This window comes from Penaeus japonicus, unplaced genomic scaffold, assembly GCF_977035675.1.
Source record: "Penaeus japonicus unplaced genomic scaffold, GWHDUDI00000001_assembly GWHDUDI00000020, whole genome shotgun sequence".
In the NCBI taxonomy this organism is placed as follows: Eukaryota; Metazoa; Arthropoda; class Malacostraca; order Decapoda; family Penaeidae; genus Penaeus; species Penaeus japonicus.
The window spans coordinates 5,737,110-5,764,609 of NW_028234422.1; the positions used below are offsets into that span (position 1 = coordinate 5,737,110).

General features: G+C 44.3%; 1 protein-coding gene across 13 annotated transcripts in view; it reads right to left on the reverse strand.

Moving 5' to 3' along the window:
* Positions 1-27,500, reverse strand: part of LOC122248578 (cytotoxic granule associated RNA binding protein TIA1) — a 1,144,397-nt gene that overhangs the window by 144,535 nt on the left and 972,362 nt on the right. For all 13 annotated transcript variants that reach the window (XM_086547977.1, XM_086547975.1, XM_086547978.1 and 10 more), the window contains one exon: positions 27,441-27,500. This exon is cut by the window's right edge and continues 28 nt beyond it. In XM_086547977.1, coding sequence (XP_086404103.1) covers positions 27,441-27,500 — 60 coding nt within the window. The remainder of the gene's footprint in view (positions 1-27,440) is intronic.

Genomic DNA, 27,500 nt, shown 5'->3' on the forward strand with positions numbered 1-27,500 from the left:
GAGAGAGAGAGAGAGAGAGAGAGAGAGAGAGAGAGAGAGAGAGAGAGAGAGAGAGAGAGAGAGAGAGAGAGAGAGAGAGAGAGAGAGAGAGAGAGAGAGAGAGAGAGAGAGAGAGAGAGAGAGAGAAGGGGGGAGATGGAGAAGGTAATGGAAGACGGAGAGAAAGAGTAAGAAGAAGGAGAGAAGAAGGAGAAGAGGAAGAAGAAGAAGAAGAAGAAGGAGGAAGACGACGAGGGCACACAGTGGCTTTGCGGCAGTCAGGAAGGTCGGGGCAGAGACAAAAGAGGGAAGAGGAGGAGGGGGAGCAGACAGACAGAGAGACAGAGAGAGAGAGAGAGAGAGAGAGAGAGAGAGAGAGAGAGAGAGAGAGAGAGAGAGAGAGAGAGAGAGAGAGAGAGAGAGAGAGTGAGTGAGTGAGAGAGAGAGATAGGGGGGAGGGAAGGCTACCTTGTGGCTATAAACAAATGAGCGAGGGTCTTCTGGCTTCTCCCCCCCCCTCCCCCTCCCCTCAGCCTCCCTCTCCCCCATCCCCCTCCCCCCAGCCTCCCTCTCCCCCATCCCCCTCCCCACACCCAGCAGCCCCGAGGTACACGCCTGGCTTAAGATTCAGTTTAAGAAAGTCTAACCAAGATATTACTGTCTTCCAATACTCGACGACTGGAAATAATTTCGGTATCCATTTATCACTTATTTATCTACGTGTCTATTAATAAATAAAGGACTCATGTCGTTGCAATTGCATACTGACTTCGACTAATGGCATAACAATTTTCCTGTGACTGCTTTGATCTCGGCCGCTGCATTCTTTCCGAAGTCGATCGCGATAGAAAGGCAGAAAGAAACAAAGACAGAAAAAGAAAAGAAAGAGAGAAAAAAAAATCCGTAAAATTGCTCTTTACAAGTGATTTGCATGACTCTGCATTTCAGATAAAAAAAGGAATAAAAAAAAAAATACTGAGCAGGAACGTTGCAGTGCAGCTCATAGTTAGCACATCTAGAAAGCAGGTCATAAGCACACTCGGTTCAGCTGCCTTCTGAAGTTTTTTTTTCTTTCTTTCTTTTTGGTAACCAGGGGACTGCCACGAGGGCTATCGAGGGTAGTGGGATCGCATGCCAAGGTCTACGCACATTACCTAAGTCGGGACTTTACGAAAACAAACAGAGACAGATAGACACAGACACAGACACACACACACACAAAATCACGCACGAACGAACGCAGAAATAACCACATACACCTTCCCCTTCCTCCTCCCACACAAACACAAACACACACACACACACACATACACACACACACACACACACACACACACACACACAAACACACACACACACACACACACACACACACACACACACACACACACACACACACACACACACACACACACACACACACATAATGCGGCTCCACTCCAAGTCCCAGAGTCTAACCTACTGCTCAACAGCCCTCACGTACCCAGCTATGTTATAATCAACCGCTGACAATTAAAAAGATGCAGATAATTTCATGATGGCCATGCACAACTGGGCAGAGAGAGAGAAAGAAAAAAAAAAGAAAAAGAAAAAGAAAAAAAAAGAAATGAAGTCGAGGGGAAGAAGATAGGGGGAAGACAATGGAGTGTGACAGCCTCTAGTTAAAGATCGAGCTAACTAGTTTCAAGAGAAGGCTAGCCTCTGCACCGCTGTCAGCACGAAGGGGAAGGGAAGGGAAGGGCGCGAGGGGAAGGGCGGCGAGGGGAAGGGCACCAAGGGGAAGGGCGGCGAGGGGAAGGGCACGAGGAGAGGATTCGAGGGGAAGGGCGCGAGGAGAGGAGAGGATTCGAGGGGAAGGGCGGCGAGGGTAAGGGCGCGAGGAGAGGAGAGGATTCGAGGGGAAGGGCGACGAGGGGAAGGGCGGCGAGGAGAAGGGCGCGAGGAGAGGATTCGAGGGGAAGGGCGACGAGGGGAAGGACGACGAGGAGAGGATTCGAGGGGAAGGGCGACGAGGGGAGGGCGGCAAGGGCCATAAAAGGAAGCGGCGACATCTACAGGAGTCAAGAGCCCGAAGTAAGAGGGCCAGGAGGAGGGCGATGGCTGAGGGGGTGAGGGGGTGAAGGGGTGAGGGGGGGGGGCTTGACTTTTGTAAGACGCGATAATCATAAGGAAAAGGGATTAATGGGGAGGGGGACACAAGGCAAGAAAGGGGAGAGAAATTTCAAATTAAAAAAGATGTAATAATCTCAAAGGTATGTATATGAATAAATACAAGAATAAGTGAATGAATGAAGGAATACATAAATGAATAAATAATGATAATAATTATGATACCAATGATAATAGTAATGATCATAATAATAATAATAATGATAATAATAATACTCTTTAAGATAATGATGATGATAACGAAGATAACGATGAGTTTATGACAACGACGAGGATAGCGGCAGAGCGCGACGTGGGCGAGATATCTCGGACGGCCGTGGGCGGCGGTGGGCGGCGGTGGGCGGAGGCTCGTGCAGGCAGCGGGACAGCGGAGACGAGGACAGACAGACAGACACACAGTTTATGGATCCAATGTAACGCCCACTTCGCTTCCACTAACTTTTACTTGATTTAATCGCCCGCCCATTACCTCACCCTTCCTTCCTCCTATTCTCCTTGTTCTGCCCTTTCCCCCCCTCCCCCCCTCCTCCCCCTCCCACTTACGTATTCTATTTGCTTCTTTGCTCTTCCCACCCTCATCGCTGTTCTCTTCTCTTCCTCCATTTTTTCTTTCTTTCTCTCTTTTTCATTTTGAGAATTTAATGCCATTTTCAGCGTCCCCTTTTCGACTATTCTGCACGATTATTTACCATTTCGGCGTTCTTCCCACTTAGGTGCATATTCGGTGCAAAGGGAGAGAGAGTAAGAGAGTAAAAAAAAACAACAACAACAATTTGCCTGATTAAATTTGTTACCAAATGTCAAAAAGACATGACAGACAATTCCGAACACGTAATTCATTTTCGTTTCTGCAATATCCCTTTTTCCCCACCTTCCATCTCTTTCTCTCTTTCTTTCTTTTTTTTTTTTGCATGAGTTTCTTGTTCCTCACCACTTACTCATCACTATTCAGAACCTCTTGTCTCACGACCCGCTCGACTCTTTGTTTCCTCCATTCGTTTCACATCTCTCCCCTCTTCGCCCCTTCTTCCCCATCATCCCCCCCCCTCATCTCCTCCCCAAGTCCCCTCGTCTCCCCAACATCGAATTCGTCCCACTACCACTGCTCACTTTCCTCTTCCCTCACACGCCTCTCGTCCTCTGAGCCTTCTCTCTCTCTCCTCTCTCTCTCTCTCTCTCTCTCTCTCTCTCTCTCTCTCTCTCTCTCTCTCTCTCTCTCTCTCTCTCTCCCTTCCTCCTCCCTCGTTCATTAGCCAGCCAATGGTAGTTACTCGTTTTATTACTGTAATCTGGCGCTAAACAAGGAAATAATTTTGAGAGCATTATACTTTTTATATTAACAAGTGGGACCATCAAGGCTCTCTACATACACAGACAGATGCAGGTACACACACTCGCTGATAGACACGGAAACATGTTGTAAACGCTCACATTCAAGTGCGCACACAAACACACACACACACACACACACACACACACATATGCAAGTACATATACACAAAGCAACATGCACACGTCCACTATTTGGAGTAATGTAGTATGTGCCGCGCCTGTGTCGCAGCATCAGCCCAGGACACTACAATGCTATTAATAGGCCTTTGTTTTCATTTCTGTCGCGGCCTCTTTGTTGTCGCGACTGTACACGGTGAGCTTGCGCCGTCATTCCCCCGTATCTGGCGAATCAGCCCAGTTATAACCGCATCGTTAATATCGCGACCAAGTGCCACTTCGGACCTATTACGGCGTAATGAAAACCGCAGCAGACACACAGTGCCGCGCCCGCAGTCGCCGCTGGTCGGGCGCTCCGCAGCCGCCGCCGCCACCGCGCCCGCAACCCGTTCCGCGCCCCGGCAACCCGCCCGAGTTTGGCGGTCGTAACGCCGGTATAATTACCCTCTAACGACTCACCATTGGTCTGTCGGATTTTAAACAACGCTTCTCCTTACCAAACTCCTCAAAAAGGGAAGAAAAGAAAAGAAAAGAAAAAGAAAGAAAAAAAAATGAAACGAGAGGATATGTAGAGAACGAGGGAAGGGGAGAAGAGAGCGTTAAACGGGAAGAAGGGAAAAGGGATGATGATCATAGAAAAAGAAAAAAAGAATGTGAATAAGACAGACAAAATTTACACTCGACGCCGAGTTCAAAGGCGTGAAGGACACCTGGTTATGAAAGGACATCCACCAGAGCGGATGGCACTAGGGTGGTCTGAGTGCCCTAGGCGAAAGAAATGTGTATATATATAACGTCAATGAGATTTCTAAAAAAAAAAAGAGAATTATCTGTAACATGAAATCTATTTAAACAGTAATAATGATAATGATAATGAGACTGCTGACTATGGTGACAAAGAAAGAAAGAAAGGAAAAAAAGAAACACAGGATCAATAGATAGAAAAATAAACATTTAATCAGTCTAATTTCGGTCCACAAAGTAATAAAAAACGAAGCTTCAGCCAAAGAAACCCGCCAAGGTAGACGAACGTATAAACACACAAACAAACCCGGGGAACCACCAGCCTTAAACCCCAACCCCGCGATGAAGACCGTGGACACACTTTTAATTGGAATATTATGAGCTCCATTTTTGTTTCCGGAGACCATTAGTATGCTAATTATACGGCCAACTTCCCATAGGCGGTCTGGAACTTTTCAGATAAGGACATGAGGTCTTGAGAGCGACGTCGTGTTCCCGAGTTTGATGGCGGGAAGGGATGATGGCGGCGGGTTCCCGGCGGAGGGAGAGAGGACTACGTGTTTATTGTTTTTCTTTGCAGTTTTGTCTGTCGCCGGGGAAGGGAATACGGGATTTTCTTTGTCGAGGGAAGGGAGGGAAGGGAGGGAAGGGAGGGAGGCTTTCTTACGTTTATAGGTGGGGAGGGACGGCCATTTTATGCTTCGGGACAAGGAGTGGGGAAGCGCTGGTTCTTTTGTTTATTGGGAGGAAGGGACTGTGTTTTACAGGCGGCGGGAGGGAGGGAGAGGGAGGGAGGGAGGGAGGGAGAGGGAGGGAGGGGGAGGGGAGGGAGAGGGAGAGGGAAAGAGAGAGAGAGAGAGAGAGAGAGAGGGAGGAAAGGAAGGAAGGAAGGAGAGAATGAGAGAGAGAGAGAACGAGGGAGAGAGAGAGAGAGAGAGAGAGAAAGCAAAGTATTTCCATCTCCAACAACACACACACAAAAAATAAAGAGACAAACCTCCCACTGAAATGACCGCCAACGAAAAGAGAAGAAAAAGTCGACCCCCTCAACCCAAGAACGAAAAAAAAAAAAAAAAAAAAAACACCACATCATCTTAATCTCCCGCCGTATAACATTAATTATCGTTTGCGGCCGATAAAACGTCCTGGATTGCGATTCGATTGGCCGAGTCAAACAGCAAGTGTAATCATAATATAGATACACACAAAAAAAAAGAAAAAAAAGAAAGAAAACAAAAACGACCGAATATATTGGATTACTCTGATGCCCCTAAATTATAAATCGCTTAATGAAAATCTGCGGGAAATCAACCAGCGGTCCAATCCGAAAAGTGTAGGTAATTGGGCTTAACGCGACTGACACAGTATAATTACCCCAGTTACTGTACCTGTCAAGCCTCAACTAATGCTGCTGCTGTTGCAAGCAAAAAATGTGATTGTGTACATATTGCATGAGCTTTGCTGGACGTCAAATCATCACAGACAGACAGATCCGAGCAAATCCTCTCCGTTTTCTATGCGTCCTTTTCCACCCCTGACTGTTTTGTTTTCTCTTTCTCTCTCTCTCACTCCCTACCGCGCTCTTCCATTTTATTGCTGCTCCCTTCTTTTACTCAGCAATTCCCTCTGTCATCCCCTTTCCATCAGTGTAGCACAACCCCCTTCTTTATTCCACTTACTATTTCTTTCTTTCTCTCCCTCTCTCTTTCTCTTTCTGTATTTCTTTCTTGCTGTCTCACTCTCTCTCTCTCTCTCTCTCTCTCTCTCTCTCTCTCTCTCTCTCTCTCTCTCTCTCTCTCTCTCTTGCATATTCACTTTTCAATATTCTTTTTCATTTGTATTTTAATCATCTTTCAACAAACATATTTCTTTTTTGCAATGAAACACTTCCCCTCCCTACCTCCTCTCTCTCTCTCTCTCTCTCTCTCTCTCTCTCTCTCTCTCTCTCTCTCTCTCTCTCTCTCTCTCTCTCTTTTCTAACACCCCTTTCTCCACTGCGACTTTTCTTTTAGTATTCCCTCTCCCTCTTCTGTTCACTTCCTTGCAAAGTTTTGTTCAGATGTTCCTCTATTTTTTCTGTTTTTCACTTGTTCATCCCAAAAAAATAACAGCATATAAATGTACACACACACACACACACATACAGACACATAAAATGAATAGAACTCGATAAAATAACAAAAGACGAATATTTGATAAATTAGAAACAGCGTTACCACTCCCCCCCCCCCCAATAAAAAAAATGAATAAACAAATCAAAAATAAAAATAAAAGGTCCTAAAACAAATCCCTCTTCCGTTTTCTTCGACCGTTAAATATTTCGCAGGGGATACTTCGATGAGGAAATCGGACGAGGATTAAACGCATAAAGCCAATATCCTGCCATGCGATTCTCTTCCATGGCCAAGCAAGGACAAGGCTCTCCCCTCATGACCCAAGACGCGCCTCACATGATGCAGAAAACGCATGACTCCGTTGAGGGGAAAACGGGGGTGGGGGTGGGGATGGGGGGAGGTGCCTGGTAAGGGAGAGCGGTGAAAGGAGAGGGGAAAGAGAAAGAGAAAGAGAGAGAGAGAGAGAGAGAGAGAGAGAGAGAGAGAGAGAGAGAGAGAGAGAGAGAGAGAGAGAGAGAGAGAGAGAGAGAGATGGTGATGATGGAAGAGAGGTGAGAGAGAAAGAGAGAGAAAATTGAGAGGGGAAAGGGGTGGGGCAGATGGAAAGGGGGAAAAGGTGGGAGAGGGAGGGGGTAAGGTAGGGAGAGAAAAGAGATAAGGGAGAGGGAAATATGGGAGAGGATATAGAAAGGAAGATGGGAGAGGGAGAGAAGTGAAAAGAGAAGAAAAAATAATGTTAGAGGCATGAGGAGAGGGGAGAATGGAGAGGGAATGTAGTAGGGAGAGAGAGGGGAGAAAAAAAATATTGTGGAAAGGAACAGGAAGACTGGCAGGGGAGAGGAGAAGGTCAGACAGAATAATGGAAATGTGGCAATGGAAGGGAAGGGAAGGGAAGGGAAGGGATAACGGGGGAAGTTGCAAGGGCTGGGCAGGAGGTGGGCAAGGGGAGAGTGACGGAGGGAGGGAGGGAGGGGGAGGGGGGGGGACGTGCATGAAAAGGCAGCAAACAGGGTCACGGCTGAGTGGTCTTCACACTGGCCTCGCTGGACACCTCTTGCGATAAGGAGAAAGGGACCCGAGCAGTAAGGGATTATTACAGCAAACGCGCACGCATTCAGGCCAAAGGGATACGTCTATACACTAATCTGTTTGTAGATTAATCTCTTTCAAGGAGAGAAAGGTAAAAGAAAAAAGGAGAGAGAGAGTGGGAGGGAGAAACGGAAAGACAGAAAGAGGGAAGCACGTGTGTGAAAGAGAGAGAGAGAGAGAGAGAGAGAGAGAGAGAGAGAGAGAGAGAGAGAGAGAGAGAGAGAGAGAGAGAGAGAGAGAGAGAGAGAGAGAGAGAGAGAGAGAGAGAGAGAGAGAGAGAAGGAACAAATAAGATATACAGTACAGGATACCTACACAGACACACACATTGACACACGCACAAACACACACACACACACACACACACACACAAACACACACACACACAGCCACTATGTGAGATAAACAAAATTCAACATTATATTTCCCTCACTCTCTCCCGCCCACCATCCTTTACGCTCGCTCCTCCCCGCCGTCTATCCATCCATCCGTCATTCATCCCTCTCCTCTCTCTCCTCCTCCGTTCCAACATTCATGAGAGGACTGTTACTAAAACACTGCCTTAAAGCAGAAGCGCAAACTCGTCTCCTTCGAACTACGCCATCTCATCAGACACAAATCAAACACGAGACAGAAGGGAAAAAGAGAAAGAGGAGGAGGAGGAAGGAGGAAGGAGGGTAGAGGGAGGAGAAGATCTAGATAGATAGTGAAAGAGTGAGAGAGAGAGAGAGAGGAAAAAATAAATAAGAGAAAGAAAATGTAAATGTCATATTTAAGAACCATTATAAATCCCTAGCGGAAGATTCGAGGCTGGCACGGCAGGGGGTCGCTCTCCAGGGTGGTCGTTAGAAAGGGGCGGCCGACGCTGACTCACGATGGCGGGAAATTTAAATTGTGGCGGGAAACTTGAGCAAAGCCGGTGAAAAAAAGAGTGAGTGAGGGTGGGGGGGGGGGGGGGAGGAAGGAGGGGAGGAGAGGAAGGAGGGAAGGTGTGGGGAGGGGAGGAAGGAGGGAAAGGGAGGGGGAACGAAACGAAAAAAATCTACCACGAAACGTTTAATTCTTTAGGGGATATTTAATACAAATCTTTTGAAACCGTTTGTGATATCGCCGGTGACGCTAACAGCGACCCGATAAGCATTATTTTTCTACCACTTCAGAAAAGTAAGCAAATTCCCCCCCCCCCCCCCCCCCCCCCCCCCCCCCCCCCCCCCCCCCCCCCCCCCCCCGTCTCGGAACAGCGCAATGCGAAGAAAGGTGCGGTGGATTGAAATGCTCCCGCGAAATAAGTCAAATAAGGCGCCAAATTTCTGACTGGGAATGAACAAGCTCAAATATTGACACTAATTCTGCCGAGTTCACAAAACACAGGACAAGAAAGCACGGGAACAGAGTGGGGCGTGTAGCGGGGTTAAATATTCGCATAATCTCCATAACCACTCGGGAAATGATGAAATGCCAACCCTGTGTGCAGACGTACCTTAACAAGCGAGCTCCTATAACACTTGATTAAAAGAAAAGAAAAAAAAGAGAAGGGAAAAACGGGAACGAAAAAATTCCGTAAAAAGGGAATGTTCCAAAGACAACAGCGTCCTTGGCATGAATTACCAAGGCAAGCGGTTGATTTAAGATTAGACAAGAGCAATGAAGCCACGTGTCTTCGGTGTTTCTAATTCGGATAATGTAACAACATCCAGAGAGAGGGGAAAAAAAAGACCTCGAGATAACCTCACCCAAAAAGACCTCATGATAATCGTACCTAGAAAGACCTTTAAGATAACCTTACCCAAAAAGGCCTCAAAATAATCACATCCAAAAAGACCTTAAGCTACCCTTACCAAAAAGACCTTAAAATAACCCTACCAAAAAAGATAACCTTACCAAAAAAGATAACCACAAGATCACCTTACCCCCAAAAGGACCTCAAACATAACCCTACCAAAAAAAAACTCAAGATCACCTTACCAAAAAAGACCTCAATATAGCCCTGGCCAGCCCCATATCCAGACCCAAACCGACGAAGACGAAGACGAAGACGAAGGCAAAGGCGAGTGGGACTACAAGCGTCGTCCAGACTCAGAGACTCGAAAGAAACCCGCGTCTCAGGGCCAACGCGGCGCCTCCTAAAGCCGTGTATGACAAGTCACTAAGGAACCCACCATCCCCGCTCACCTGGGATTTATTGCACCAGACTAAGTGGGTTTAATTGCACGAAATTCTTTATATTTTTATTATGCCGAGAGGGGGAAGGGGCGTTGGGTTTTGGAGAACAAGACGTACAGGGAATTATCTCTAGGGCGAAAATCTCACTCTTCGTTTCGGGTTCATCAGCGTTAATGGCGCAGGCGGGATGGCGAAGGGGAGAGGGAATGAAGCCATGGTTTGTCTTGGGCTAAAGAAATATGCATATTTTTAAATATTTTCTTCTTCTTTTTTTTTTAGTGCAGGTTGTCGCTGCTAGTTGATGATCAGTATGGCGAAGGGAAAAAAAAAGTGTACAGCGCGTTTATGCATTCTGTGATATAGGTCTTGCAAGCTGGGAAATACGAGCGTTGTGTAAGTCAGTGACTTTATATGGCAGTGATTAAAGAAGGCCATTACAAAGTCACCCTTCTTCAGTGACGAATGCGGGGACTGTGCTCTACGACCCGGCGCGTTGTCTCGCAGAGAGAGAGAGACAGAGAGAGAGAGAGAGAGAGAGAGAGAGAGAGAGAGAGAGAGAGAGAGAGAGAGAGAGAGAGAGAGAGAGAGAGAGAGAGAGAGAGAGAGAGAGAGAGAGAGATTAAAAGAGCGAGAGACACAAGAGAGAGAGACAAACAGAGAGAGAGAGAGAGACAGAAGTAGAGAAGAGGAGAGAGAGAGAGCGAGAGAGTGCCGCCGTAGAGGAGAGAGAGAGAGAGAGAGAGAAACGTGAAAGAGAAAGTGAAAGAGAAAGAGAGAGAAGTAAAGCAAGGCTTTGAGCAAACACTGGGGTCGGCGGGAGCGGCGCAGAAACGTACGTGATCCAAGCAGAACGCAAGCTAGTCACTGCCAACTGCGCCCTAGAATGAGGAGAGAGAAGCAAGCTCTAGACACACAGAAATAGAGCTAAGGAGGTGACGGTGTCAGAGAGGACCCCGGGGGAGTAAAGGTATGGTTCGGGGGGGCAGAGGGGGGGTGAGGTGTGTGTGTGGTGGTGAGTGGGGGAGGTAGGGGTGAGGGGGAGGGGTCTGAGGGGTCTGAGGGGTCCAAGGAAGGGGGGAAGGGAAAAGAGAGGAGGCACACACCACGAAGGAGCACCCCTGGAGATTGGTAAACATTGCGTGCCGACCAGATATCGTTAACGTGGAGCTCCAATATCCACTACTTACCTCCGTTTGCCTACCTCTACCTCAGCGCAGAAAAGGGCCACAGTGGCTTCTCCAAATACCCGTGATAAACAAATTTCTCTCGTGGAAAGGGAGAGAAAAAAAAAATAGAAAGAAAAAAAAATCTTAAAACTATGAAGATATTAGATTACCTGGAGAATCGGTTTTGCATTGTTACGTTACGAGTGAATAATTCGATACAAATGGCTATATTTTCATTAGCTGGGGCTGGTGTGTGTGTGTATATTATTCATTACCTCAATCGCTTAGCAATCACGTCTGCATATGTTATCAAAAAGGTGTTCGACATCACGTGCTCCCCACTTAAATATTCATCATTCCCCTGCGTTTCACGGCGATTATTTGCTCCCAATTTGTGCATAATAAAGACCACACTTTACAACGAGAGAGAGAGAGAGAAAAAAAAAAAAAAAAAAAAGTTCAAGTGTCTTTTTTATTTTCCATCGCAAGTTGAATATAACCTCGATCCATCTCCATCCACTGAGCAAACACTCTTCAGCATTATCTACTTTAAACAAATTCCTTGTAAACTTTGAAAATCACCCCCTCCCCCCTCCCCTCCTTCCCCCCATTTTTTCCCACTTCTCTCTCTCTCTCTCTCTTGTTCTTATCATCGAATAAAACTTCAGGTATCTTTTACCCCCTTTTTTTTATTTCCAGCTGCCTTATCACAAAGCGAGTCAGGTAGAGCAAATAAAACGCTCATAAAAGGCTTGATGAGAAGTATTTGTTACTGATCTTCTAGAAAGTACTTGTGGAATCGGTATTTACAACACTCGCTCCCTTTGCGAGGTTAACCCCGATACTATGACTCCTATAGTGTAAGGTTAGGTACGTGGCGTAGATATTGTTCCTAAATAAAGAAGAGTGGATTTATTGTGCATTGGAATCCTCATGAGAGCAGTGCATCATCATTGCAATCACTTGACAAACCGACGCGAAAGCTCATGACAAGCAACAAACACACAACAAGCACTAAAAACGGGCACAGCTGGAGCCTATAGTAGTTCAACACGAGCAATAACAGTATGAGTGCGTGTGAGTGTGATCCTTTTCAAATCCGTCTGTAAAGAATTTATCAATTGCGAATAAATATACAAATTCGGACATGGGGAATGGTGCTACACGTACTATGCCAAACACCTTAGGAAAACAAACAAATAGATATGATAAAAAATAAACAAATAAATCTGAAATACATACAAATAAATATAAAAAATAAACAAATAAATATGAAAATAAACAAATAAATATGAAAATAAACAAATAAATATGAAAAACAAACAAAATAAATATGAAAATAAACAAATAAATCTGAAATACATACAAACAAATATAAAATAAACAAATAAATATGAAAAACAAACAAAATAAATATGAAAATAAACAAATAAATCTGAAATACATACAAATAAATATAAAAAATAAACAAATCAATAGACAAAAAACAAACAAACGAAGAATAATAATAAAACAAATAAATATCAATTAACAAACAAATATAAAATAAACAAATAAATATGAAAATAAACAAATAAATATGAAAATAAACAAATAAATCTGAAATACATACAAATAAATATAAAAAATAAACAAATAAATATGAAAATAAACAAATAAATATGAAAATAAACAAATAAATCTGAAATACATACAAATAAATATAAAAAATAAACAAATAAATCTGAAATACATACAAATAAATATAAAAAATAAACAAATCAATAAACAAAAAACAAACAAACGAAGAATAATAATAAAACAAATAAATATGAAAATAAACAAATAAATCTGAAATACATACAAATAAATATAAAAAATAAACAAATAAATATGAAAATAAACAAATAAATCTGAAATACATACAAATAAATATAAAAAATAAACAAATAAATATGAAAATAAACAAATAAATATGAAAATAAACAAATAAATCTGAAATACATACAAATAAATATAAAAAATAAACAAATAAATATAATAATAATCAAATAAATATGAAAATAAACAAATAAATATGAAAATAAACAAATAAATATGAAAATAAACAAATAAATATGAAAATAAACAAATAAATCTGAAATACATACAAATAAATATAAAAAATAAACAAATAAATATAATAATAATCAAATAAATATGAAAATAAACAAATAAATATGAAAATAAACAAATAAATATGAAAATAAACAAATAAATATGAAAATAAACAAATAAATCTGAAATACATACAAATAAATATAAAAAATAAACAAATAAATATGAAAATAATCAAATAAATATGAAAATAAACAAATAAATATGAAAATAAACAAATAAATCTGAAATACATACAAATAAATATAAAAAATAAACAAATAAATATGAAAAACAAACAAAATAAATATGAAAATAAACAAATAAATATGAAAATAAACAAATAAATCTGAAATACATACAAATAAATATAAAAAATAAACAAATCAATAGACAAAAAACAAGAGAAAAAAAATCTTAAAACTTATGGAAAAGATATTAGATTACCTGGAGAATCGGTTTTGCATTGTTAAGCTACGAGTGAATAATTCGATACAAATGGCTATATTTTCATTAGCTGGGGCTGGTGTGTGTGTGTATATTCTTCATTACCTCAATCGCTTAGCAATCACGTCTGCATATGTTATCAAAAAGGTGTTCGACATCACGTGCTCCCCACTTAAAATTTCATCATTCCCCTGCGTTTCACGGCGATTATTTGCTCCCAATATTGTGCATCATTAAAGTCCACACTTTACAACGAGAGAGAGAGAGAGAAAGTGAAAGAGAAAGAGAGAGAGAGAGAGAGGGAGAGAGAGAGAGAGAAAGAGAGAGAGAGAGAAAGAAAGTGAAAGAGAAAGAGAGAGAGAGAGAAGAGAGAGAGAGTATAAGGATAAGGATAGGGAGAGAAGAAGAGAGAGAGAGAAGAGAGAGAGAGTATAAGGATAAGGATAGGGAGAGAAGAAGAGAGAGAGAGAGGAGAGAGAGAGAGAGGAGAGAGAGAAGAGAGAGAGAGAGAGATGAGAGAGAGAGAGAGAGAAGAGAGGGTGAGAGACGAGAGAGAGAGTATAAGGATAAGGATAGGGAGAGAAGAAGAGAGAGGGAGAGAAGAGAGAGAGAGAGAAAGTGAAAGAGAAAGAGAGAGAGAGGAGAGAGAGAAGAGAGAGAGAGAGAGGTGAGAGAGAGAGAGATGAGAGAGAGAGAGAGGAGAGAGAGAGAGAGAAAAAAAAAATAGAAAAAAAAAAAGAAAAGAGTAGGTGGAAACAGAAGGGAATAGAAGGAAGGAACTTCTACAGGGGGAAAAAGGGGAGGGACAAAGGGAGAAGGAAGAAAAAAAGAAAGGAGGGAAAAAAATGGGGAAAAGAAGAACCAAAGGTGAGAAGGGAGAAGGAAGAAGGAAAAAGAAGGGTAAGTGGGGCGTGGGGGTTGGTGGGGCGGGGGAGGAAAGAAGAAGGAGGAAGCGTTAAAGGAGAGTAAGAGAGGAAGAAGGAACTCGAGGAGTCCGAAGGGAAGAGTGCGTTTCTCGTCAATGTGGTATTCTCCACCACCACAAAAACAACAGACACCCAAACAAACAAACAAAAAAATCACAACACTCGCGGGTCTGCAATGATGCAATTCCCTCCCTCCCCCCCCCCCTCTCCACATCCCCTCTTTCCCTCCCTCTCTCCCCTCTCCGCTGCTCCCGAGAGGTATCCGTACAAGGCAAACGCCAAAGACCCGCGGATTGTCTACTCTGATCAAAGATTAGCATATTACATACTCATCAAACGTGAGTCTAGTGATTGGAGTAGAACAACCGCAACAACAAGGTGGTGAGCGGGGAGTAGCGCGAAGAGAGAGAGAGAGAGAGAGAGAGACATAGAGAGAGAGAGAGGGAGAGAGAGAGAGACGAGAGAGAGAGAGAGAGCGAGAGAGAGAGAGAGAGAGAGAGAGAGAGAGAGAGAGAGAGAGAGAGAGAGAGAGAGAGAGAGAGAGAGAGAGAGAGAGAGAGAGAGAGAGAGAGAGAGAGAGAAAGTGAAAGAGAAAGAGAGAAGTAAAGCAAGGCTTTGAGCAAGGGAGAGGGACCCCGGGGGAGTAAAGGTATAGTTGGGGTGGGCAGAGGGGGGTGAGGTGTGTGTGTGTGGTGGTGGGTGGGGGAGGTAGGGGGTGAGGGGGAGGGGTCTAAGGGGTCTGAGGGGTCCAAGGAAGGGGGGAAGGGGAGGAGGCACACACGAGCACCCCTGGAGATTGGTAAACATTGCGTGCCGACCAGATATCGTTAACCGTGGAGCTCCAATATCCACTACTTACCTCCCGTTTGCCTACCTCTACCTCAGCGCAGAAAAGGGCCACAGTGGCTTCTCCAAATACCCGTGATAAACAAATTTCTCTCGTGGAAAGGGAGAGAAAAAAAAATAGAAAAAAAAAGAGAAAAAAAAATCTTAAAACTATGAAAGATATTAGATTACCTGGAGAATCGGTTTTGCATTGTTACGTTACGAGTGAATAATTCGATACAAATGGCTATATTTTCATTAGCTGGGGCTGGTGTGTGTGTGTATATTATTCATTACCTCAATCGCTTAGCAATCACGTCTGCATATGTTATCAAAAAGGTGTTCGACATCACGTGCTCCCCACTTAAATATTCATCATTCCCCTGCGTTTCACGGCGATTATTTGCTCCCAATTTGTGCATAATAAAGACCACACTTTACAACGAGAGAGAGAGAGAGAGAGAGAAAAAAAAAAGTTCAAGTGTCTTTTTTATTTTCCATCGCAAGTTGAATATAACCTCGATCCATCTCCATCCACTGAGCAAACACTCCTCAGCATTATCTACTTTAAACAAATTCCTTGTAAACTTTGAAAATCACCCCCTCCCCCCTCCCTCCCCCCCTCAATTTTTCCCACTTCTCTCTCTCTCTCTCTCTTGTTCTTATCATCGAATAAAACTTCAGGTATCTTTTACCCCCTTTTTTTTTATTTCCAGCTGCCTTATCACAAAGCGAGTCAGGTAGAGCAAATAAAACGCTCATAAAAGGCTTGATGAGAAGTATTTGTTACTGATCTTCCAGAAAGTACTTGTGGAATCGGTATTTACAACACTTTCGCTCCCTTTGCGAGGTTAACCCCGATACTATGACTCCTATAGTGTAAGGTTAGGTACGTGGCGTAGATATAGTTCCTAAATAAAGAAGAGTGGATTTATTGTGCAGTGGAATCCTCATGAGAGCAGTGCATCACCATTGCAATCACTTGACAAACCGACGCGGAAGCTCATGACAAGCAACAAACACACAACAAGCACTAAAAACGGGCACAGCTGGAGCCTATAGTAGTTCAACACGAGCAATAACAGTATGAGTGCGTGTGAGTGTGATCCTTTTCCAAATCCGTCTGTAAAGAATTATCAATTGCGAGTATTACACGTGCAACATTTCAAATACTGTGTTCGCATTCATTTTTATCGAGCAGGGAAGAAACATTTTCAATATAGTGACAGCAATTATACGTACATATAATATTTTTACATCCAAACATGCATTATATATTTAATATAAATTGGTTTATGGGATGACGGGTGACGTACAGCGACCGGCAAACTTTTTTCAAAAAACATTTCCCTACAAAATCATTGGCCTGGCCAGCGAATCAGTGCTTATCATCAAATGACAGATCAAATTGTCATGCTAACATACTTTGGCCTCGTGGGACTTTATGATGAGAGTGATTTGCGCGAAAACAAATACATGAAAATAAACGAGCCTTATACACCCATACGAGAAAAACAAAGCACTTCGGACCAATCATTTGCACCTATTGATTAATTATGCATGAAACAGACTTTCAAAACGAACCCTCAAAAAAAAAGAAAAAAAGGCGGGGGTAAAAAGGGCTTTGGAAATAATCCACATCGCAAGCCTTTTAATCCCTCTACATCGCGTTTCTGACCCTGTTGACAACGGTAACTGTTTGAGTAATTACTTTGTGCTTTGTGTTTATGGAAACGGACATGAAAAAAACGGTGTTTCTTTTGTTTACACGTTTTAAACGGTCTCTTCATCTTTTATATTCTTCAGTGTGACAGTTTTACGACCCAATCAAATGGAATTGAGCATTTAGCTAAACTATGTCACGCAATATTATTGTTTTTTTTTCTCTCTCTCTCTTTCTCTCTCTCTCCTCGTGTTCTTGTTACGCCCCCGCCGACGATATAAACTATCGGTTCTTGAATTGAAGGAACTTGAGCGAGTAAATCGACAAATGTGTGTGTATATATAAATAAATATAAAGAGAAAATCACACACACCCAAAACGAGGGAAAGAAAATGTCGGACCTTTCAGAAAATTGCGATTGTTCCCGTGACCTCCACAGTTTGGGAAAGTATAGGGTTTTTTTCGGTGACACGCAAGTCTGGTAATTACCCCCCATTCCACTTTTAATTCAGAATCAAACCTTAATCGTAAACTTGCCGCTTGACCACGCGACAACGACGCCAGCAACGCAAATTGTGCTCCCTTGATTGCTAGCAGATGCAGGACCAGAACAGGACGGACTCCGGCCTCTCTCTGGCTACTGGTGCTGCTGTGTGTGTGTGTTTGTGCTTGTGTTTGTGTGTGTTTGTGTTTGTGTTTTGTGTGTTTGTTTGTGTGTGTTGTGTTTGTTTTTGTGTTGTGTTGTGTTGTGTTGTGTTGTGTTGTGTTGTGTTGTGTTGTGTTGTGTTGTGTTGTGTTGTGTTGTGTTGTGTTGTGTTTGTGTTGTGTTGTGTTGTGTTGTGTTTGTGTTGTGTGTATGTTTGTGTTGTGTTGTGTTGTGTGTGTTTGTGTTTGTTTGTGTTGTGTTGTGTTGTGTTGTGTGTGTTTGTGTTGTGTTGTGTTGTGTTGTGTTGTGTTGTGTTGTGTTGTGTTGTGTTGTGTTGTGTTGTGTTGTGTTGTGTTGTGTTGTGTTGTGTTGTGTGTGTTTGTGTTGTGTTGTGTTGTGTTGTGTTGTGTTGTGTTGTGTTGTGTTGTGTTGTGTTGTGTTGTGTTTGTGTGTGTGTTGTGTTTGTGTTTGTGTTGTGTTGTGTTTGTGTTGTGTTGTATTGTGTTGTGTGTGTGTGTATGTGTGTGTGTGTGTGTGTGTGTGTTTGAGTGAGTGAGTGAGTGAGTGAGTGTGTTGTGTGTGTGTGTGCGTTCGTTTGTTTATTTGTTTGTTTATAAGCATGCGTGTGAATGTGAGATCTCATTCCGACAAGAGGATCCACGAAGATTGAACAACAGCCATACGTCTTTCGTTCATCAAAGAACACCAATCACAAAGAGCCACAAGAACACATTTCTCTCACATTTCCGGCCACATCAAAAAAAAGAAAAGAAAGAAAAAAAACTCTCCGACCGAAAATCCATACCAGGGTCTCTCTCAAAGCAACCGTTACAGAAACAGAAGGACATACAGTAATCGGCGTGAAACAAGTTCTCCGCCCCCTTACCTCCCCCCCCCCTTCCCCACCAATCCTCCATCCCCCTCACCCCTTCCCCCACCAATCCCCCCTTCCCCCTCACCCCTTACCCCCACCAATCCTCCCTCACCCCCACCCATCCCTCCCCCACCCTCCCCCCCACTTTCCACCAATCCTCCTTCCCCCTCCCCCTCACCCCCCTCCCCCCTCCCCCCCACCTTCACCCTTCCCCCACCAATCCTCCCTCCCCCTTCCCTCAACCCCCCCTCCCCCCCACCCCCACCCCCCAAATCCCCAATCCCAGAATCCACATCCGATGACGTGCGTGTTCCCGCGGCGGCCCGACGACCAAGCGAGCACCGGGGCTTCCAGATGTATGAGGAACAATGAATGAGAAACTGATGCTAATGAAGTTCCAGCGAAGCCAGTAATACCGTAGTAGAACTTACCATTATGTAGCCAACAACAGCCGTAGCGCAGCGCGGACCCGAGCTTTGCCAAGTTGATCGCACGGCGTAAGGGGGGGAAGGGAGGAGGGGGGAAGGAGGAGGAGGGGAGGGGGAAGGGGGAGAAGGAACTCGAGAGCGTCAATGTGGTATTCTCCACCACCACCACCAAAAACAACAGACACCCAAACAAACAAACAAACAAACAAAAATCACAACACTCGCGGGTCTGCAATGATGCAATCCCCCCCCCGCCACATACCCTCTTTCCCTCCCTCTCTCCCCTCTCCGCTGCTCCCGAGAGGTATCCGTACAAGGCAAACGCCAAAGACCCGCGGATTGTCTACTCTGATCAAAGATTAGCATATTACATACTCATCAAACGTGACGTCATTAGTGATTGGAGTATAACACCGCAACAACAAGGTGGTGAGCGGGGAGTAGGCGTAGGAGAGGGAGAGGAAGAGAGAGAGAGAGAGGGAGAGGGAGAGGGAAGGAGAGAAAAAGAGAAAGAGAGAGAGAGAGAGAGAGAGTATAAGGATAAGGATAGTGAGAGAAGAAGAGAGAGAGAGTATAAGGATAAGGATAGGGAGAGAAGAAGAAGAGGGGGAGAGAGAGAAAGAGAGGGAGAGTTAGAGAGGTAGAGAGAGAGAGAGAGAGAGAGAGAGAGAGAGAGAGAGAGAGAGAGAGAGAGAGAGAGAGAGAGAGAGAGAGAGAGAGAGAGAGAGAGAGAGAGAGAGAGAGAGAAAGAGAGAGAGACAGAGAAAGAGAGAAGGTATAAGGATAAGGCTAGGGAGAGGAGAAGAGAGAGAGGGAGAGAGAGAGGAAAGGGGAGCGACGAAGGGGGGCGGAGGGAGGGAGGGAAGAGGAGAGGGCATAGGGAGAAGGGGAAGGGGAGGACTCCGTCTCCGATTCTACGAGCAAACGTCTCGCAAATTATCCCTTCGAGAGCGGCGCATCCCTTAGCTCCCCGCCTCGACCCATTTTGACCCTTATTGACCCCTTCCGGAGGGCTCATTACCCCACGAGCAGCGGGAGAGGGGCCTGCGTCATCAGAATCGGGTGATCATTTCTAGGCGGGTTAATACTTGGAATTTGACTGTGCATTTCCACTCGACGAGACAGAGATCGACCAAACAGTCAGGATTCGCTCGCACATTCCGATGGAAATGACTGACAAAACGTGCGTCAGCCAACCAACCCCTGTCGACACACACACACACCCGTGACCTGATCTGCGAGAACGCCGACCTCTTGACTCAAGGAGGTCACTAATACCCCCCCCCCTCTACCCCCACCCCACCCCAAAGAACGTGTACTCTTTTGGACTCTTGGGTCACACACTATGCCCCCCTCCCCCCCCCGTAAGAATATATGTGAATAAATATACAAAGAAATTAATTCGGACACGGGGAATGGGCTACACGTACTATGCCAAACACCCTTAGGAAAACAAACAAATAGATATGATAAAAATAAACAAATAAATATTATAGAAATAAACAAATAAATATAATAAGACAAACAAATAAATATCAATTAACAAACAAATATAAAATAAACAAATAAATATGAAAAACAAACAAAATAAATATGAAAATAAACAAATAAATCTGAAATACATACAAATAAATAAAAAAAATAAACAAATGAATATAAAAATAAACAAATCAATAGACAAAAAACAAACAAACGAAGAGAAATAATAAAACAAATAAAACTAAGACACCAAGACACTCGCTTTGCGGATACATTAACCCTTTGATTCACAACAACACGTTTCGGTATGAACCATTTTTTTCCCCCATGGCTCGTGTGAACACCAATTACTCCGTGTGCGTGAGGTCGACTAGTCTAGACTTAATGCCATGATGTGCACAGCCAGCAAGTTCTTTGGTCTCTCTGTAATGCACATTATTCACTCGTTCTACCCCCCCCCTACTCCCCCCACCCCCCCACCCCCCCATGAGGTGTCTTTAGTTGAGTGAAATCAATGGTGGGTAATGCCATCGTTTCTTCGTATCGTAGAACAGGAAGAGACAATTTAGAATAAAGAAGAGGGGAATATAGGCTAACGTTGGGAAAGGGGGAAACAGCAAGAAAAAAAGGGGGAAACAGTCATAATAAACAAGCACAGAGCGAAAAGAAAACGATGTTCATAATATATGGGGTAACTGTAAAATAAAGAATGAAATGCGGGAAAAATGGGGAAAAAATAAAGGAAACTAGACAGTAACAAAGGACAAAAGAAAACAGAAAAGACACAGGTTAATTGGGAAACATAGAGAGAGCACAATATAGGAGAGGAAAAAGAAAAGGAAAAAACAACAACAAAAGGGCGACCAAAGAAAACACAGTTAAGAGAAGGAAGGGAAGGGAGGAAGGGGGAGAGAGAGGGAAGAAAGGAGAGAAGGAGAGAGGGAGGGAGGGAGGGGGGAAGAAGGGGGGAAGAGAGAGAGGGAGAGAGGGAGAGAGAGAGAGAGAGAGAGAGAGAGAGAGAGAGAGAGAGAGAGAGAGAGAGAGAGAGAGAGAGAGAGAGAGAGAGAGAGAGAGAGAGAGAGAGAGAGAGAGAGAGAGAGAGAGAGAGAGAGAGAGAGAGAGAGAAAGAGAGAGAGTGAAACACAAAAAGGTAATAAATAAGAAACCAAACGAACGAAATTAGAAAACAAGACAAAAAAAGAAAAAAAAAAATCTACAAAAAACAGAGCAAAATCAAAGCCAAACAAAAACACACCCATATCTATATGTCTATACATATTCCCATATCTTTTTTATACACGACCGTAAAAATCCCCTAAGGAGCAGCATCCCAAACGTTCATCATATGCGGTCCAAGATGAAGAATCACTCCTAGGACAAACTTCCGACTTGTCCAGCGACATGATGTATAGACCCTCGATAACAGGGACGGGAGAGGCGAGGAGGGAAATGGAGAGAGAGAGAGAGAGAGAGAGAGAGAGAGAGAGAGAGAGAGAGAGAGAGAGAGAGAGAGAGAGAGAGAGAGAGAGGAGAGAGAGGGGAGAGGAGGGAGGGAGGGAGGGAGGGAGGGAGGAGGGAGGGAGGGAGGGAGGAGGGAGGGAGGGAGGGAGGGAGGGAGGGAGGGAGGGAGGGAGGGAGAGAGAGAGAGAGAGAGAGAGAGGGAGAGAGAGAGAGAGAGAGAGAGAGAGAGAGAGAGAGAGAGAGAGAGAGAGAGAGAGAGAGAGAGAGAGAGAGAGAGAGAGAGAGAGGAGAAAGAGAAGATCGGTACAAAAAAATGGACGGTGAGATGGAGCATTATGCGCAAAAAAACAGAGAAGAGGGAACTAGAGTGATGGTGGGAAAGAGGGGTTATGGAGGGAAGGAGGGGGTGGGGGTGGGGGGAGTAGTGACTTATGATGACGGTGGTGAACGAGAAAGAGGGAATAGAGATCGAGGCGAAGAGTATCTGATTAATTACCAAAGATGAAAAACGAACCAAAACACGAAAATAAATTAAGAAAATACAAACAACACACACACACATAACCTAGACCCAAATTCATACAGACACACAAACACACACAGACACTCCTACACGGACTAACACACACACACACACACACACACACACACACACACACACACAAACACACACACAAACAAACATAACACAGACGGCTGGCTGCTAATGAAGAACACAGTTTACACGAGCAGCACAGGGAGTGGATGCTACAAGGCGTGGTTTCGAGGGGGGGATATTGAGAACGGGTTTATTGGCGACATGTAATGGGAGTGGTTTATACACTGCATGGAATGGGTGCCAGTAATTAATGGTCTGGGAGAGCGTATCCCAAGGTTTATGAAGGTTTCGTGTGAATCTATATGGACGTAAGGGAGGGAGGGAGGAGGAAAGAGGGAGGGAGGGATGGAGGAGCGAAAGGGAGGATAGGATGGAAGAGGAAAGGGAAGGAGAGGGAGGGTGGGTGGAAGAGAGTGATAGATAGATAGATAGATAGATAGGCAGAGACAGAGAGAAGAAAACATGGAAAGGTAGATAGAAGCGAAAAAATTAAGAAAACAACTAAGCAAAAAACACGAAGTAAAAAAAATAATAATAGTAAAAAAATAAATAAATAAAATAAAATAAAATCATCAAAATGAGTCTAAAAACAATGTACTTCCCACAAATAAAATACCTTACCTTCTCCAACCCAGACCCCACACTTAGCTCGACAAAATGTACCAACTCTTCCCATCAAGACGTAAAGGTCATTAATTGTCATTAAATATGCAGTACAATTTTCCCCCTCATTTACTCACCTTGAAGGTTACTCGGTATATCAAGCTCACTAAACGCTCTAAGTGTTGTTGCGTGTGTGTGTGTGCACAAAGTGTAACAATCACCAGTCTCTGATTTCATCATTATATCGTAAGTAAGAGCTCAAAGAAATAAAATGTTATGCTCAGTTGTGAAATAACTTTATGTACGTCTTGGTAGATCGAGCCCTCGCTGTGACAGATGAATTTATCAAAGCAAAAAAATTATGACTTTTGTTTCATTTTTTCCTAAGGATGTGACTACTTTTCCTGATTGTTAGTAACAAAAGATACGTGCAGAGAACTCTCATAAATAACAAAAAAAGTTACCTTATCTCTTTATATAGAATGGATAAAAAACAGTATCATGGTACCACAAAATACGTACATGTATGTATAAGTGTACTATCTGTATGTATGTGTATCCGTATCCCTGCATCTATAACCCTATGAGGTGCTTCCCTTTAATCCCTCAACCTAAGATATTTAAGGGGGTCATCGTCCGTCAACCCCCCCTCCCCCACCCCAAAGTTAAGGGGGAACTCCAACTCCCCCATCCTCCCCCCCACTCCCCACCCCCACCCCCATTCCCCTCTCCCTGCCTGGAACGCAAAGAATGTGGTGTTCCTGAGGTGTCCCCCAACAAGAGGATCCGTAGGAGGGAGGGGAGGAAGGGAGGGAGGGAGAGAGAATGGGAAGTTACGGAGAAAGGGAGGGAAGGAGAGAGGGAAGGAGGAATGGAGGAAAGGAGGGAGGGAAGAGAGGGAAGGAGGGAGAGGAAGGAAGGGGGAGGGGGGGGGAAGACCCAATGTGGTATGGACTCGGCAACGTTACTTTCCTTTTGGATGTCGAGATGAAAGACTTTCCAAATCCCTCGGTTGAATTGGTTATCCTTTGTGTCTTCTGGAGATCCCTCCTTAAGATATGACTTCGAGATAGATTTATGCATAACAAAAACAAAAACAACAAAAAGTACAAATAGATCAAAGCAAACAAACAAAGAAACAGAACAACATCTTACTGAATAAATCAATTGGATAGAGGAGGTGAGATGATACAAACCTCTACGGAATAAAGAGGGAGAAGGAAAGGGGGAGGAGGAGGAAATGGAAGAGGATGGAGAGGGAGAGGGAGAGGGAGAAGGAAAGGGGGAGGAGGAGGAGGAGATGGAAGAGGATGGAGAGGGAGAGGGAGAGGGAGAGGGAGAGGGAGAGGGAGAGGGAGAGGGAGAGAGAGAGAGAGAGAGAGAGAGAGAGAGAGAGAGAGAGAGCGAGAGAGACAGACAGAGAGAGAGAGCGAGAGAGACAGACAGAGAGAGAGAATAAAAAGATAGAGAGAAAAAAAGTAAATAAACAAGAGAGAGAAAGACAGAAAGAAAATAAAGAGAGAGAAACGCAAACTGAAAAATGTCCACAGAGACAAAGACTATCCGGGCCAGAAAAGGAAATATCATTAACCGCTCTGGCCTGCAATACCCGACAGACGGAGGAGATAAAAAAAAAAGAGAGAAAGAAAGAGAGAAAGAAAGAAAAAAAGGGAAGGGAAAGGGGAGGCGGAGAGGGAGGGGAGGGAGGAGGAAGGGAGGAAGGGACAGCAAGAACCAGAGTGACATATTCTTGTATTTTTTTGGAGAGTCCAGAGTGGAGGTGGCGATGTCGTAACGGTGGTTGCTGGTGTTTTGACGATGGAACGGTGACAGAGTAAAGAATAAATAGATAAAAAGAGTAGGTGGAGAGCGAAGTGAATAAAGTGGGGACGAAGTGGAAGTGGAAGTGGATAGAGTGGAAGCCAAGCCATCCATCCAGCCAGCCAGTCAGCCACAGTCATTCCTCCACACGAGAGCCATCCAGTTCTAGTCCCCCTCTCTTCCTGCTGACGGTAAGACGACTGATTGAGATAGATCAAAGCAGGTTACGTTCTCGGGAGGGGAGGGGGGGTAAGGGGGTAAGGGGGAGAGGAGGAAAGGGGGGGAGGGAGGAAAGGGGATCAGGGGGATGGGGGAAGGGAGGAATGGGGGGGAGGAAAGGGGATCAGGGGGATGGGGGAGGGGAGGAATGGGAAGGGAGGAGGGAAGGGAGGAAAGGGGATCAGGGGATGAGGGGGAGATGGAGGAGGGGAGGAAAGGGGATCAGGGGGGATGGAGGAGGGGAGGAAAGGGGATCAGGGGGGAGGGGGGAAGGGGAGGAAAGGGGACCAGGGGGGATGGAGGAGGAGAGGAATGGGAGTGAGGGGGGGAGAAAAGGGGAAGCTTCCGTTTCTCGAGAAGGAGAAACAACCACATAAATAAAGGGAGAGGGGAGAGGAAGAGGGGGAAAGGAATTTTTAGAAGCGAGAAAGAGAAAGACAAAGGGAATGGGAGAATGAGAAAGAGAAAGACAAAGACAAAGGGAGAGGGAGAATGAGAAAAAGGGAAAGAGAGAAAGACAGAAAGGAAAATAAAAGAGAGACATATATACACACACACACACACACACACACACACACACACACACACACACACACACACACACACACACATATATATATATATATATATATATATATAGATATAGAGAGAGAGAGAGAGAGAGAGAGAGAGAGAGAGAGAGAGAGAGAGAGAGAGAGAGAGAGAGAGAGAGAGAGAGAGAAGCAGAGAGAAGAGAGAGAGAGAAGCAGAGAGAGAGAGGCAGAGATAGAAAAAGAGACAGACAGACAGACAGACAGACAGACAAACAGACAGAAAGAAAGAGAAGAAAAAGAAGAAAAAAAAGGCAAAAAAAAAATTACGTAGTCAGACCGCCTCCCAGATAACACCCCCTCCACCCCCACCCCCCATAGAAGGACGACTTCAGCCTCGCAATCTTAAAACTCAAGGCGAGGCCGGAAATCGAGACGGCATTATACCTGACAGGCGAGATCGAAATCCAGACAAGAAACTCTTAAAAAAAAAAAAAAAAAAAATACACACCAAATAGATAAAAAGATCTAGACACACACACACGAAAAAACAAACAAAGATAAAATAAATAAATGTATATAAAAAAAAGAAGAGGCATACCCGTCTCCATCATCAACAGAGAGTCCAGAAACGCCCTCTATCTCACAAACATCGCGACGGGACAACTTTCTGACGCGGAGGGGAAACTTAAAAACTTCACTAACTCTTTACATCATTTGCATGCTCTCCCGACCCGTCCCGATGCAGAGTGGGGGGAGGGGGTAGGGGGTAGAGGGGTAGAGGGGTAGGGGGAGGGATAGAGGGGGGAGGGAGGAAATGAGGGAGATAAGCAACGAGGGAGATGAGGATACAGCAGGCCCTACAATAATCGAAATAAGGGGTGGAAGAATAGAGAGAGGGAGAGAGGGAGAAAGGGAGAGAGGGAGGGAGGACAGGAGGGAGGGAGGGAGGGAGGGAGGGAGGGAGGGAGGGAGGGAGGGAGGGAGAGAGGGAGGGAGAGGGAGAGGGAGAGGGAGAGAGAGAGAGAGAGAGAGAGAGAGAGAGAGAGAGAGAGAGAGAGAGAGAGAGAGAGAGGGAGAGAGAGAGAGAGAGAGGAGAGAGGAGAGAGGAGAGAGAGAGAGAGGAGAGAGAGAGAGAGAGAGAGAGAGAGAGAGAGAGAGAGAGAGAGAGAGAGAGAGAGAGAGAGAGAGAGAGAGAGAGAGAGAGAAAGAGAGAGAATGAGAAGGAGAGAAAAAAAAACTTTCGTGTTGATTCTCTTTTCGAAGCGCAAGAAGATCAGAGCCTGAGGCGGTGTGGGGGGGGGGGACGTGGGGGAAGGACACCGTGTCTGGGACCTTAGATTTGTTTCGATCTTTTGATTTTTTGTACCTCTCTCTCTCTCTCTCTCTCTCTCTCTCTCTCTCTCTCTCTCTCTCTCTCTCTCTCTCTCTCTCTCTCTCTCTCTCCCTCGCTCACTCACTCAATTTATTTTATCTCTGAGATTTTGTTCAGATATGATATTTAGTATAAAATAATATATTTCTACCTGTCTGTTTTTAAGTATATGTGAATGTGTGAATGTATAATACATGTTTATATGAACAGCAAACATATATATATGTATCTACAGGAAAACATGTGTATATTTTTTATATATCCAACACATATATAAACCCACAGCCACAGACACACACACACACACACACACACACACACACACACACACACACACACACACACACACACACACACACACACACACACACACACACACACACACACACACACACACACACACACTGAGTGCTTATAATGAAAAAAGTGATACACACACACATAATCATACATATATACATACATACACAAAACAAAATACACATGACTGTACAAACCAAACGTAAACAGGCATATACACAGGAATCGAAGTCAACGCAAAGGAAAATAACACTTACGATATTTCTCCGAAGGGTGCAAAGGCCTCTCTGAGGGTGTGAGTCTCGATCTCTGGGCTG